Here is a 14,392-nt window from a genome sequence, read left to right on the forward strand (position 1 = left end):
GTAGAAGGGGTCTCACTGAGGAGGCAATGGATGAGATGGGACCAGTTTAGGACCAGTTCAGGACTTCCAACCAGTAGCCCTGTAACCAGGTGCTGAGATTGGCCAAACATTTGTCTGCAAAGGTCCTGTAAAGGACCACCCCAACCCAATGTGAGACATAACGAGCTGGTAGCAAGTTTCCTTGTCTTTCCTCTTTTTCCACTGTAGGACTTTTGGTCGCTCCTTTATTACCCCGATCCTGTCCTTACCACATGTTCTTCAGTCTCTACCCAGGGTCTTTCTCCAGCAATTTCGAACTGCAGCACAAATAAAAAAGCCTGTGGAAGAAGTGCTTTGGTCTCAAGAGCAGCTTCTTTAAGTGAAAACACAGCTGTGAGGTTTGCAGCCTGCACTTCTGTAAGGGCTCATCCAGCCGGCACAGCCAGCACCGCTGCAGTCCTTCCAGCACGCAGGAATTGGGAAATCCATTGTGAACAAGATTGAGTTTGATGGCCTGCGTGGAGGCAGATGGATGTATTTTTAAGGGACGAGGTGCCAGAAAGCTCTGTGATTACGTTACTGGAGCATGGCTCGTTTTTTGTGGTTTTAAAAGTGAGTGTCAGGACTTCAGGGCAATTTTTTTTTTCGGATGAAAACCAAAGTTTGGGCAGGGCATAAAAACCTGCTTGATGACTACTTTTATTCTTAAAAAGCTTTCTAGATTTTGCTGGAGAGGGGAGCCTTTATTCCAAGAGACACCAGCTGATACCAGACTTTTTGGACTTCCATGCAAATGGGGTTAAAATTAAATGAGTGCCAAGGGTAGAAAAGAGCCCCTGCCTTTCAGGAGACTGTTCTCAGTGTAATCTTTAGATCCAGTCCTCTGATTTTTGTCTTGGAGGCTTGCATTCTGCCTCTGCTCCTTGCCCTGGGTGAACTCCTTCTGCTTGAATACCTAACCACATTGGTGAAATCACCTTGAACGTTTATAACTAAGGCTGGCCAAAGCATGCCCTTACATTGCCCCAGAACTGGGACATCTGAAGTCTTTGACCGGGTTACTCAGCTGAACCGATAATACCTCTCTGATACAGTGCATGTGTAGAGAAAACTTTTCATCTACTGACGGAGGTTTGCTGCTCAGAGCCAAGGCTGGGAACGGGGGAATCCAAGCCAAACCATTTACTCAAGGGGCATGCAGAATTTGCCCAGTCGAGTCAATATAGGTACTGGCAGCGTTTCAGCAGCCAGAAGGCTGCTCCTCATGTTCTCTCCTTGTTGGAGCTACCAGGCTTTATCGCATGACTGGGCCCCTAATTGCTGCAGGTCTAAAACTTTCTTTAAAATGAGGACGGCTGGTGGCTGCACTGAAGCCCAGGCAAGCCTGGAGGTCCATGACAGCGTTAAGCACTGCTCCCCCTTCCTGAAAAGCCTCTTTCTGGCCTTGGTGGAGGAAGCCCCAAGATGTAGGCAGCTTCCCCAACAGCCCCCCACCAAGGCCTGTCTGCCTGAGCAGGGCACTGGGTCCCTACAGGGATCAGGCAGCACAGAGCTGTCGGTCCACTGAAAGGCAGCTGCCCTGAGCCCTTCTGCTTTTGCTGGTGTCTCGTGGCTGTCCACTGGTTTGATGTCTGCTCACCACTATCAGGGGGGCGTGTGGGAACCTTGGGTGCAGATGAAGCATGTTGGTGTCTGATGGATGGAGGAACAAGGAAGAGCAAGGAGCAGCCCACTGTCAGCTAACTGCATCCTTTGCTGGATTTAAGGATGTAGGAATAGAAAGCAGGAGGATGTACTAATCCGAAGAGGGGAGCCATTGCACAAACAAGTTATATGCACACAATCCTCAGTGCCCAGGGACCACTGTGGGCAGGAGATGACTTTCCTTGAGATGACTTTCCTCAAGGAGATGGCATTACCTTCACCTCAAGCCTGCAGTAGGTGCCACCAAACATTACGAAGGATCAGCCACGTGCTGTGAGTACGAGCTCTTGCTCCAGTGACCAGTCGTGGATAGCGTGCCCACACCTGCTTGGTACTTTAGGTGCAATACTCCCCTCCACAGAGGCAACAACGTCCTGTCCGTCAAACAGCCTGCCCCAGCCCCTTTGAATTTCAGCGCCCTGCTCCTCTTCTGTTTGGGTATATTGCAATTGTGTCTAGTGGTGAGTGAGCCTATCCGTCACTGTATCCACACAGATCCCAATTACTCCTTTTGACAGCTCTTATTCACACATCTTCCTGTGCTTCTGACATCTCAATTATTGATGGGGCTTGCCTGGTAGGCAGCACTCTGTTCTCAGCATGGCTACGTTCCAGCTCCCTTTCCCATTGAGTTCATGCACACACCATGCCGAGCGTTTCTTTATGTGCAAAGCTATTGAAGTGGAAAAGGATCTTTATTAGCATGTGAGCTCCAGGGCTACGCAACCGAAGGGGGCAGTGCAAGCCAAATCGCACCGCAGTACAGCGCTGGGAAATTTCCTCTCCCCCTCCCCTCCCAGTGAAGCCCAGCAGTGTCTTGTAAAATGAAATGATCTCGTATGTTTGATAGTGAAGATCCCTTGATCTGATGAGCCTTCCTTGTGATGGGGTCACCCTGCACTTGCATTTCTGTAAGAAACCTCAGTCCCCCATTGGCTCTGCAGGCATAAAATCAAATATTTTGAAGAGTAGTGCCCTTTCCTTTGTCCTGGTATTAGTTTGTTTGCTGGCTTTACAGCAAGCCTTTGCGTTCTGACAAGGAACACTGACACACAAAAAAGGGAGCTTCAAAGCAGTACGCGGTGTTGGAGCAATGTTGTCAAATTGGTTAAGAGTTAAAGCTGTGCCAGAGGGACGATTGCAAAAGCCTGCTTGTTTTGTAGGGCTTTGTGTATCTGGGAGGCTCTGGGCGTCTTGTGACATTGCTATAGCAGAAGTCAGATAGGAGGAATGATAAAGTGGTCCATCAGCTCCTGACATCTCTCCTGCCCCCAGCCTTACCCTACAACCCTCTTTAATTCAGAAGTAACCAGAGGCTTTGTGCTTGGTCAACGAAGGCGAAAGGAAAGGACGGCTGCTGGAGAAGGTGGGACCAGAGAGAAGCAGCAGTGTTGGGTGTGCAGAGAGCTGGGAAAGGACACTTGAGTTTTGTTCTTGAAGATCTGCTACAGCAGATGCCTCATAGATTAGCTTTGGCATGAGAGGGAAAATCTGTGGAGCAGAACTTCCAAAGCACTGAGTTGCCGGAGAGCGTGAGCACCTTTGCAGCTGAGCATGGCCGTGGAGAAGTGAGCACGTGTCTGAGGGTGGTCAGTGGAGCACTCCTGCGGCTCTAATGGCAGAGAAGACCCAACTACATGGTATCGAGTGGGTGTGGACAACCTTTTCAAGCTTAGTTGGAAGCTCTGCATCCCAGTTTGCCTTCTGGCAGTGCTTAGTTAGTCTTTTCTACCTGCCTTACTCGGGCTCTTTCTGCCCTGTGATGAGTTTTGCCTGGGGGCTCCATGCTCCCTGCAGAGACCAAATGCCACCAAATGAGCAAAGGCAGCCGGAGCATTCCCAGTGGCCACACAGCCAGAGCCTGGCTGTTCGTTTGGGGTCTGTAAGGACTCCTGGCCTGGCTGACAGTCACAGGTCCCTTCCCCTCCTGGCTGTCCGTGACAGTGCATCAGCAGGGCAGATCTGCAGAAGAGCAGGGTTTTGTGCATCAGTGACAGCACGGCTGCCTTGAGCTATGGTTGCTGGGACAGACCTTTACTTACGCATCTGTGTGACAGCCTGACCCTGACATTTCTCTGAGGGGGGTCCTCTTGTCACCGTGGGTGACAGCAGCGTCCTCTTGCCTGAGACAGTTGCCCCAGACGGTCAAGCTGTCTATAGTCCCCATTAGGCAGGCCTTGCTGGCACTGGCAGGTAGCAGAGACAGCTGAGCCTGCCAAGCAGGGTGTGTTTTATTTGTCTGGAACACCATGAGCAGACAAAGAAGGGTTAAAATAACAGAAAGTTGAAAACCCGTTATCTTTGGGAACTGTAATCTTTCCTTTTTAGGTAGGCGGGTTCCATCCCCCCAGATAGTGGAAAAGTCACTCTCCCATACCTGATTGCCCCACAGTCTTCCCCGGCAGCCTGTCCAAACAGGGCTGTTTTCCTTCCCAGCCCTTTTCCTTCCTTCCCTTCTCCTGGCCTTGTCTCCTTGCATAGAGCTGCCTCCAGCTTCTAGCGGTGCTGGGGGCCCAGAGCTCAGGTGAGCTGTCACCAGAGATCCTCAGTTACTGCAAGCCCACTTACCTGAGAGCTGCAAACAAGAGAGGCTCAGGCACTCCTGAGTTTGTCCTGATCAGAGTTATTGTTGAAAGGGCCAAAGCCACACTTTTGCCCAATTTTGCACATTCTTTTGTGTTTCTTCTCTAGTGATTCTGCAGTGTGGTGCCCGTTCCTCAAAGCACAGGACCAGGTGGAGCTGCGCCCGAGATAACTGCTGTCCCTTTCACCTCAGAGGCGCTTCCTGATATTCTAGTAGGAAGGCTTTGGAAAATCTGGCCCAGAAAAATGGCTTTGGGCAGTTCCCAGTTCCTCCTTCAGTTCCCCAAACCAGGGCAGCTCGTTTGGGAGGACTCTGGTTATGGACCACATACAGCCAGCAAGGTGACCGCTTATCTCCCTTGGGGAGGTTGCTTGTTTCTCGCTGACCTACTGCTCCCATGGGGTAGCTGCCATGTGCCAATGTGGCACCTGGAGAGGCTGGAGCCACAGCCTGACTTTGTGGATCTTGGCCAGAAGAAGTGTCCCCAGCTGGCCCTGCTAGTCCTGCCTTAGACACCAGTCTCCAAAATGTACCTGAGTAATCTGCTAAGCTGTAGTAAGATCATAACTTGCAGGAAGGGGGAGTTGTGGAGGACCTAAGAGGTTGCCATCTGGACAGCAGTATGAATCATGGTAGAGGTACCACGGACACATGCAGCGCACGGACACACGTGTTACATGCTGCTGCAGGAGCGTGTGTTTCAGAATGGCTCACAGAGTTAGGGGCATAGAAGTCAAGGGAGATCAGCTGGGTTTGGCCTTAACCTGGTACTCAGTTCTTAACTCGGTATCCAAGATGGTGAATTTTTTGCTGATTTCATGGTATGCAGTTTTATTTGGGTCAGTGAGAGCACAGCATATGACTTTGCTGCCCTTTAGGGAAGGGAAAATCAGCGCGCCGTCTAATGATTCAGCACATGGGGTTTCTTAACAGGCTATGGGAGAAAGATGTTTTTATTCTGTGTTTGTTCCTGAATAAGTCATTAATTTGAGTTAGCCTTGGAGCCCAGAGGAGAGGAATCTGTGATCAGATGGAGTGGCTCAACACTGCTCTCTCCTCCTTTCCCTGTTTAAAAATGTCGGGTTCATCATAACAAACCTCCTTCAATTTTTAGACCTTGTGATGGTCTTCCCAGACCATTTCAAGGGTCCTGCGTGATACAGCAGTGGTAACAGCCCTGCTGTTCGTAATCTCTGTGACCCGAAAAAGCCAAAGCGCTCAGCTCGTAAAGACCGCAGGTATCTCCTCTGTAGGATGCTGCCCTTCTTCCCCAGCCTGCTGCCTCCTGGTCAGGGTCTGCAGCCTTTTGCAAAGCAGAGGAGCTGCACCTTGTGGCTGTGGCAGCTGGTGGGACAGTGCTCTGGGGGCCAGCAGCCTTCCTTTGTGGAATGAGGGGCTGCTCAGACATGCAGGACTGTTGTAGGGCTCAGCCCAGTGCTGTTTTCTATGCAGTTCAGTGTATAAAATCACTGGAGACATTTTCAGCAAAACAGTCTCCCTGCAGAACCATTCTGTTGCTTGTTGAAAGAGGATTAATTTTTCCCCCTTAAATAAAATGAGCCGTGTTTGAAATCTGAAAGCCCTTGCTGAATGCCTTCTTGGAGCTGCAAGGAAAGCAAGTTCCAGGTCACATCATAGCCTCCTGCCGGACACAGATCCAAACTGCAAACCCTTCTAACAGCTCTTCAATAACTCTGCGCAGAAGGAAAAATCTGTCACCTTTCCCTCTGTGGTTTCTTCTGTATTCTAATGCATTGGAGAAATGAGATGGAGCCGGGAAAGTTTTCAGAGAAAGACTCGTGGGAACTACAGCTGCCGATGGAGAAGACTCATTTCTTTAGTGTCTGAGGGGAACCGCAATCGCTTTGGTGAAGGGTGGTGTGTGTGGGTGGGTTTGGAGGGGTGAACCGTTATGACCCATGCATTTCAGAAGAACCACAAACACTTTATAGTAACAAAGGGTGGAAAAAGCGAGAGGTTTCTGCAGCACATGTGACTTTTCCCTGAGGTTTGGAACCCCGCGGTATGTTCCAGGCCACGGTGTTTGCGTGTCAGTCTCAGTGAGTTAAGCTTTCTCCCACAAGCCTCGCTTGAAGTTGCTGTGATGACCGAGAGCCTAAAATGTTGTATTGTTTTGTTTTTTTTTCTCTTTTCTTTCTCCCCCACCCCCTCTCCTCTCTGCAGCTGAAGCTCTCGTTTACCTTGGACCAGGAGAGTGGGATGCCTCAAGGCTGTTATATCTATCAGTACCGGGACAGCAACAAGTAAGTCCCACAGAAGATTTCGCACAGCAGGTAGGGGAAGGTGCATTGAAAGGAGACTGCCCTGCCTTCTGGCAGAGGGATCACAACTGCTTGTACCACTTAAAAGTAGATTAAAGCAGGCTTCAGGCTTGACCTGAAACTGGGAACAACTCTTGTAAAGGCCAGATCCTTTAAAATGCATGAGGCCCTGCAGCCCCCTTTTCTTCTGCAGCATTTGAAATCTCCTTTAATATGGCTAGAAAGCTGACTCTTGGGTACCACGGGCTCTGGCAGAACTCACTCAGACTTTGCCCAGGGGTGTTTGCAACTCAGACCCTGCGCTGTTTTGTGCTGGGGTGACCCTGGGAGCGTGGACATCCAAAGGCTGCAGAGCACCGAAAAGGGCAGCACTCACCTCTGCTCAGCTAGAGACACACGACACCCCATTCTCTCTGCTAAAGCTCATGCATGGGTTCACTGAGTTGCCTTTGCTTTGTGGTACTGTAGCCCCAGTGCAGCCATGCCCTCTGTTTTTGTAAGGTACCGTATGATATTCAAGCTTTGGATGTGTTTGGAAAATAGAGTCCTCAATTTCTAGGTATTCTGCCTATTTTTACTAGCTGCTGTAGTGAATTGGCACCCAAGATGTTTTTATTTCAAATCACATTCTCATTATCAAATTGACAGCAGCAGCACATTTCAGGATATTTCTGTGTTCACGCTGGGTTACTTTGCCTGAACACCAGCATGTGATAAATCCATAGCCTGTTACCTCCACCCATATCGTTCTGCTTCTTGCCAGTTATTGAAGGTTAACCTAAAAAAGGAGAGTGTATGAAATTGTCAATGAACGGAACAGCCTGTAATGAGATCTGCTCTGAAGCACTGACGAGAACAGTCCTGACAAGGAAGAGGGACATCTGCGAACAGCACCTACTCCTTTCTAAGCTGAGAAATCTCAGTGTTTAAACAAGAAAGGAGATAATTTCTGGGAGAATCCTTCCCAGCTGTGGATGGGTGATTAGCATGTGGTATATGGTCCCATCCCAACTATCCTGGCCCCAGAGGTGTGGATGAGCAGAGTTGGTACCTCCAGCACCACCAAGCTAACAGGGAAACGTGCAGGTCGGCGTCAAAGCATAAAATCAACAAGGGAAGAGCATTTGGTTTTGAGGTTTTTAAAGGCGGTGGCACACAATGGACAGCAAGGAAAAGAAACCCCCCAGACCTATTGGGGTTTGTTAAGGATGTTTATAGGTCCGGTGTTTCTAATTGTGTGGCGCATATCTCAAAAATCAGCAGCCGCATTTTTTTCTGCCACAGACCCTCCTCTCCCCAGGCTCCAGTGGGTGTTTTGTGCCATTGTTTGAGGAAACTCCAGGGATGGGAGTGGAGCTATTTTATTTAAGCGCTAAGGCCAATAGCAATTCCGCTTGGAAACCTTGCTTTTAGCTGTGAGTGGTCCAGCATGTGACAAAGTAGCTGCGGCATGTTGGCAGCTGTTGCTTTAGAGATGTATGGCTGTGACCTGCATTTCTGGCAAGCGTGGGAGCTGAGCCACCCCGAGCCATGCCAGCCGGGATCATGGGTTGGAAAAATACAGTGCGGGCAGGATGAGTGGGATTGCAAGTAAACCCAGACTTTGTGTGTGTCCGACGGATTCAAACTGCAATTATACCTCCCTGCGGGGCCCCGTGCTTTGTATTTTATTGCTTGCTTGACCAACCTGGGGGGGAGCAGGATCCCATTTCCCAGGGAGAGCCTCACTAAGTTTGCAGACATGCTTATCCCCCTAAACCCCGTGCATGCAGCCCAGCGCCTCCGACAGTCCTTGGCCAGTGCGCTGAAGCGTGAAGGTCTGTGTTACGGCTGACGTATTCTTGCAGGTAAAGTGCCCTTGAGCTGAACGTGTGCTCGGTTCTGGTTGTACCCTGGGTGATTTTGGAGGAGCTCATGTGCGCTGCAGCTTTATTGGCAACAGAGCATTGCATTTGAATAGCATAGTGAAGCACTGGACATGGCTCCAGCTCAGCCAAGCAGAGACCGTACTTCTCAAGCACTGGGCCTTTCATAGGGTTAATTTGTTATCCATACAATAGCATGTCAGTTGTCATGATAATTTTTCCTTAGCAATTTCACAGGGTAAATTGTAGGCCTTGTGTTCTTCCAAGCCTAGTCAGGCTTTGGCAGTATTGATCAGGACCGAAGGGGATAACAGCTCTTCTGCATCCTTCTAAAGATGTATCTGGAATTTAAAGCGATGTAACATTTGTGTCTGCACCGTATTTTGGAGCCACTTAGAGCCCAGAGAAGAAATGCTGGTGACACACTGCAAGCTCATGCATGGGAAAGACTGGAAATGTGCACCCCAGTGGCCTCGGCAGAGCGCCGGGGCTGGGACCCGCGCCGGGGACAGACCCGTGGGAGGAGCGCAGGTGTGTGAAGCTCTCGAGCAGTGGATTTAACAGGAGGAAGCTGAGGTGATCCTGGTCGACAGGCATCCATTCTGGCCTGGGTGTGAGCGGGGCTGTGCGTGGCAAGGCTCTGTGTCACCCTGGTCACTGGAGGAGTGTCCCTTCCCCTGCAAGTGGCAAATGCTGTTCCAGGCTGCAGCCAGACGGGGCCACCGGAGAACAGCAGATATTGGCCTTCCACTTGCAGAACAAAGGACCGCAGCATTGCTGAAAGTGTAATTACCAGAGCAATTAAAATTTCTGTTGCTTAGGCTAGAAGTGCAAGCACCATGCAGGCTCTTACAAGGGCAATCAATTGGAATTTGTTCCCTTTAAAACCATAAAACCCTGCCAAGGAATTTTTCCCCACTCCTGGCAGCTTCCTGTTGCCTGTCTGCCTGCCTGCAGCAGTGTTCACAGGCACAACGCTCGGCAGGTGCCTGCTCTGCTATCGCACCCTGGGTGCTGAGCACGCTGGAAGACTGGACTCAGCGGATCCTTGGGAGCCTTGGACTGAGAGCAGAAGAGGTGCTGAGCAGGCAGCTGCTCGCCTCTCCACCCCCTGCTATAATATATTGGTATCTGATGGCACTTGATAGTCCCAGCAGCGATCCAAGTGCTGTACTTGGAGCTGTATGGAGGAGAGAGGCTTCCACTGCCCCTGTGGTCACAGGGGTGAGACCAAGGGACATCACTTCTCCCCTTTTTCCTGGCTCAGACCCGGACACTTTCCTCCCCTTGCCTGCCAGTACTTCCAAGCCCTTCAATCCTTCCTGGCCCCAGAGAAAATGACTTGACCTCATGCAGAAGCAAGCAGTCTGCTTTCTCATTTTTAAGCTATGTTACTTAAATTCTCCCTGATGGGGATCAGTCAGTATAATCAACAGAGCACCAGGCTGCTGCACTGGGCTGCTGCAGGACAGCTGTCCTGCAACAGGAGTGCTGTGCTGTGACACGGGGACGGCCGGTGATGTGTGCTGGGTGACATTCAGAACAGCAGCATATTGTCAGCTTTCACGTGGCCCCAGAGCAGTCACATCCAGGAGAGGACAGCCCTGCCAGCCATCCTGCAGTGTGACTGTGGCACGAGTCGGGTGTTGAAGGTAGGACTGGCTTTCTGCCACTGCCTCTGTGCAGGCTGGGTTTCTCTGGCCCTGCACAGGATCCACTGGCAAAACCCATCCAGGCAGTAAAAGACCATCAAGGCCATTTGCATGCACCATGGCTCATGAATCCCATCTTACAACAGGCACTCACTGGACCCCGATCTAGGAATATAATACTGGCTGTGCTGAGGAAGCCCCAGCTACCCACTCTCAAGCCTGCCTGCCTGGCGTGGTTGGTCCTACTCTGCCAGGCAGAGGGAAGGATGAGATCAATAAAGGTTACAGATGATCACGAAAGTCTTCTTCCAGCCTGTGTGCAGGAAGAGCCAAAGCCAACTTGAGATCCCCCTGAAAGAAATTAGTTGTGAGAAGTTTAGTATCTTTTGGCTGTATCCAAGAAATAGAAGATTCAATCTGTTTTCTGCATTCTATCCAGACACTTCTGTGGAGACCTCCTAGGCTCTGCTCACCTCCCCACAGCAAGTCTGACCCTTCAAATGCCTTCGTCTTCCCTCCCAAGACTCTCTGATTACTGTCACCTTTTTCAAGATGATGCAGCTCAGGGTCCCTGCCGTCTCAGACCCTCCGAGGAGCTATACGTCCCCATCAAGATTCATCCTGTTACGTGGGCCATATATGCAGGGCATTGTGATGCTTCCTTGTCCCCAGCTCATTCTCCTCTAACGTGGTTTTCCTGCTCATTTAGCCTCCAAGTGTTGGTCTCTTTTTGAGGTCCCTTCCTCACATCACAGACACTGCCTTTGCTGATAGCCCAGCTTGCGGCTCGCCAATGAATTTCATTTTAATTCCTTGCTGCAGCTGGGGTTTGTGTCAGGATTATGAATTTGCAGTGGGGGCTTTCATGTTCTCTTCAGAGTAATTTCTAAACCCAGAGGAGCAACATCTTGCATGGAAGCACTTAGAGACCTCTTACAAAAGCAGCGTTGGAGTATTGATCATTTTTTCTCTCTGGGGACCCAGAGCGCTACAGATAGAGCTGCTGTGCAGTGTAGCCACTTGCGGGCAGCACCACACAACTCTTCAGGATGAGAAGTGAAAAATAGCTCCAGTTGAAAGGAAAAGTGGTGCCCCCTTTTATATAGAGATCAATGATGCCTGGTACATTGGATTATCACTTAAAACACCAGGACTTCAAATGCCAGGGTGCATGCACTCCTGATGCTGACAGGCTCGTGATATATAATGCTGTTTGGGTTACCAACTGAGCTTCTCTGTGCAATCTTTTCATAAGGTGAATGTAATATCTGCAGTGATGTACCCAACGTTACATCAGGAGAGCCAGCCTATAATTATGCTTGAATTGTTTGAACGGGTTATTTGTCACTAACACATTAGCTCACTCCATTTATTGCTACCATTCAGGGCTGCAGCAGGTTTGGTGTAAACAGAGCTTGGGTGGAGGTTTGGGGGGGGTTATTTTTCTGAATAGAGCAAAGCAGAATTGTTTGAAGTTCTTTCTTTTTTGCTAGGATAGCTGTTGACTGGGAGTGCTAGGAATAAAATATGTAAAGCAGCTGACACAGCATAACTGGTTTGTTTTCAGAGGTACTTCCCAGGTGTACAGCTCATGTGTTGGACTTTAGCATGGACCTGGTTGCTTTGCAATGAGCTGGCAGGTTTACCGTAGTATGTTTTGTTCCTTATGAGAAATTGAGGCTTGCAGGGTGGGTTGTTTGTACTAGGAGCTGCTGCACAGCTCACACAGTTGCTGGGTGCCTGACCTATCTTAGTCCATAGTTGTTTCATGGCGTGCATCCCAGCAAAGCAGCACTGCTTGTGTTGGTGTAAAGGAAGTGGTCATCTCCCCTGATGGCATCTGATTTTCTGGTTAGTGATCAGCAAACACGTGCTCTGCCCTCCTCTGACCTGCATGGCCAGGGAAGTCTCTGAAGGTGGCATCTTTTCTTGTTTGTCTTGTCTGGCAGACTGGGATTTCACGGGGGAAAGCCATATGCATGTAATCCCTTGACATCACAGGCTTGGATGGATGCTGTTTAGTAGCAGTTATTCACCTGAAGCTTATGAAATGCCTTGTTTAGATTTCAGATCAAAATAAAATTAATTCCATTTCTAGAAATGGATCTGCCAGCCAATGTCAAATTCTCCAGGGTCGGATTTTCACTTCAGGGTGTCACTGTTGGATAAGGTAGCTTAGCTGGGATGAGGCATGTTCTGTGGGTGTACCTCTGCTCATCACTAGCTTTCTGCAAGCATTGCCCAAGTCTCGTTGGGTTACAGGTAGCTGAGCTGCCCTATGACCCTTTCCTGGTGATCTGTGGGAGGCTTTAGTGTCTTTGGAAGCTACAGAAAAGTATCAGAGGTGGTTTGGGTAAGTAAGCCTGCATTTTCATTGCTCAGAAGGAGTACCACCACTTTGATTGTAGCCACCTGCTGGGTTTAAGACTAAGCCAGCCCCCCTGGGCTTAGAACACCATCGAGCTCTGGTAGAAGTGGCATCTATGTGGATGAGAACAAGATTGGACGCAAAATGCGAGCCAGGGCATGAGTTAGCACTGCCTGGAAGATATACTCTACAAAAGAGAAGACTAAGCAGGTTGGAGGTTTTCTTTTGATACCATCTTGTTTTTTGTTTGACTTATTGGTACTAAACTTTACCCAAATCAGCAGGTGATATATATCCTTCACCTGCCAAAGGGTGAGCATTGGAATTGGCCAGGCGAGGCTGGTGAGTTATTCTGTCACTGTACGTGGAGATAAACCAGTCCTCCTGGTTTTGGCATTGGTTCAGCGTAGGATAAATTGTCAAGGAGAATAAGTCTGGTCATTGACCTTTAAAACTTCAGAAGATATGTAATCCTTCCTGCCTAAGGTATGAGCTTGCTTTTCTGTATGCCACAACAAAGGGCTGCTGGCACATATGCTGCAAAATAGCATTTGTCACTTGAGACCGTGAAGAGCAGAGAGTTGTTCTTTCCTTGCAGAAGGGACCCTATGGCCATAACTAGGTGAGGAAGAAGGGGTCTTGCAAAAGGCTCTGCCCAGGTACTGCTTAGCTGCTTTTCTTGGCACAGACCTGCCTCCTCCTGCCACCCTGCTGCTTAATAACAGGTTTCCAATCCATCAGTGCTATAGAAATAGTAACTGCCAGCTCCTTGGAGTGTCAGTGCAATGTGGGGGCTGCAAATGGAAAAGATGATCAAGGAAACCCGCCTTTTGCCTGAGCAAGCAGACGGGATTTGAAGATCATAGCATCATAGAAGGTATTGGGTTGGAAGGGACCTCTAAAAGTCATTCAAGTCCCCCCTGCAATAAGCAGGGACATCCCTAACTAGGTCAGGTTGCTCAGAGCTCCATCAAGCCTGACCTTGAGTGTCTCCAGGGATGGAGCTTCCACTACCTCTCTAGGCAGCCTGTTCCAGTGAGGTAGTGGAAGATAACCTGACCCCTTCCAAATGAACATTTGAAACTTTCTTTGGTGGCCTACACAGTATCTCACATTGACCAGTAGCTCACTCTCTAAATCCTCAACAGGGTATCAGAGCAATCAGCGTGTGCTCCCACCCTTGGAGGAGAGGAAGGACTAGACTTTTAAACCTGGGTGAGTGCAGGACCTCCCTGCTCTTTCTGGGTTGAATCAGGAGAGTTTGTCATTTTACCTGTTTCAGAGTGTTTGCTTGGAGAGGAGCTGTAAAACCTCCTTGTGTCAGTGTTAGATGTCTGGGTATTCGATGGTAGACGAGTAGGTGAGAAAATCAGCTGCAATTGTAACTGTGTCAGAGATGCTGTCTCCATGTGTTATCTCTGGAGATCTGTTTACATATCCATTTGCTTAACAATATGTTTGGAAGCACTAAGCAGCTTCCCTGGCCTATACATGTCTGACTAATGCCCAAGGCAGTGAGCTATATCTGAACTAGAATCGCTAACCTACGAATCTGTGTTTTTGTAGTAACCCTGAATTAGTTGAGTCTCTGATTAGCCCTTAGGTACATGGGAGAGGGCATATGTGACATGGGAAAGAGTGAATAATCATCCTTCCCCAAGAAACACCTCTCAATTTCATCTTGAACCCAAGTTGTTGGATTGATTTTGTGACAAGGAAGGCCCTCTCCTGAGCTGAGGTCTGGCTAGAAAATCACCACAACCCCTAGCCATCCCTCTCCCAGCGGGATTACTAGGCATACTTTTTCATAACAAATATGGAAAAGGAGTCCTTGTTTTGGCTTAATCTCTGTGTCTGTGAATGTATAGTCATAGTCCAGAGCGACTTCTCTGCCAGATATAGGTTTTGCTGTCCGCCCTGTGATGTTACAAGCAGGGGGCACTGGGACCAGTGGGCAA

At 49.3% G+C, this 14,392-nt stretch overlaps 1 protein-coding gene across 2 annotated transcripts in view; it reads left to right on the top strand.

Annotated features, from left to right (window-relative positions):
* DIS3L2 (DIS3 like 3'-5' exoribonuclease 2) overlaps nt 1-14,392 on the top strand; it is a 195,592-nt gene that overhangs the window by 148,478 nt on the left and 32,722 nt on the right. For both annotated transcript variants that reach the window (XM_086467581.1, XM_086467582.1), the window contains exon 15: nt 6,452-6,531. In XM_086467581.1, coding sequence (XP_086323707.1) covers nt 6,452-6,531 — 80 coding nt within the window. The remainder of the gene's footprint in view (nt 1-6,451; nt 6,532-14,392) is intronic.

This window comes from Leptosomus discolor, chromosome 7 (assembly GCF_034619465.1).
Source record: "Leptosomus discolor isolate bLepDis1 chromosome 7, bLepDis1.hap2, whole genome shotgun sequence".
Classification (NCBI taxonomy): Eukaryota; Metazoa; Chordata; class Aves; order Leptosomiformes; family Leptosomidae; genus Leptosomus; species Leptosomus discolor.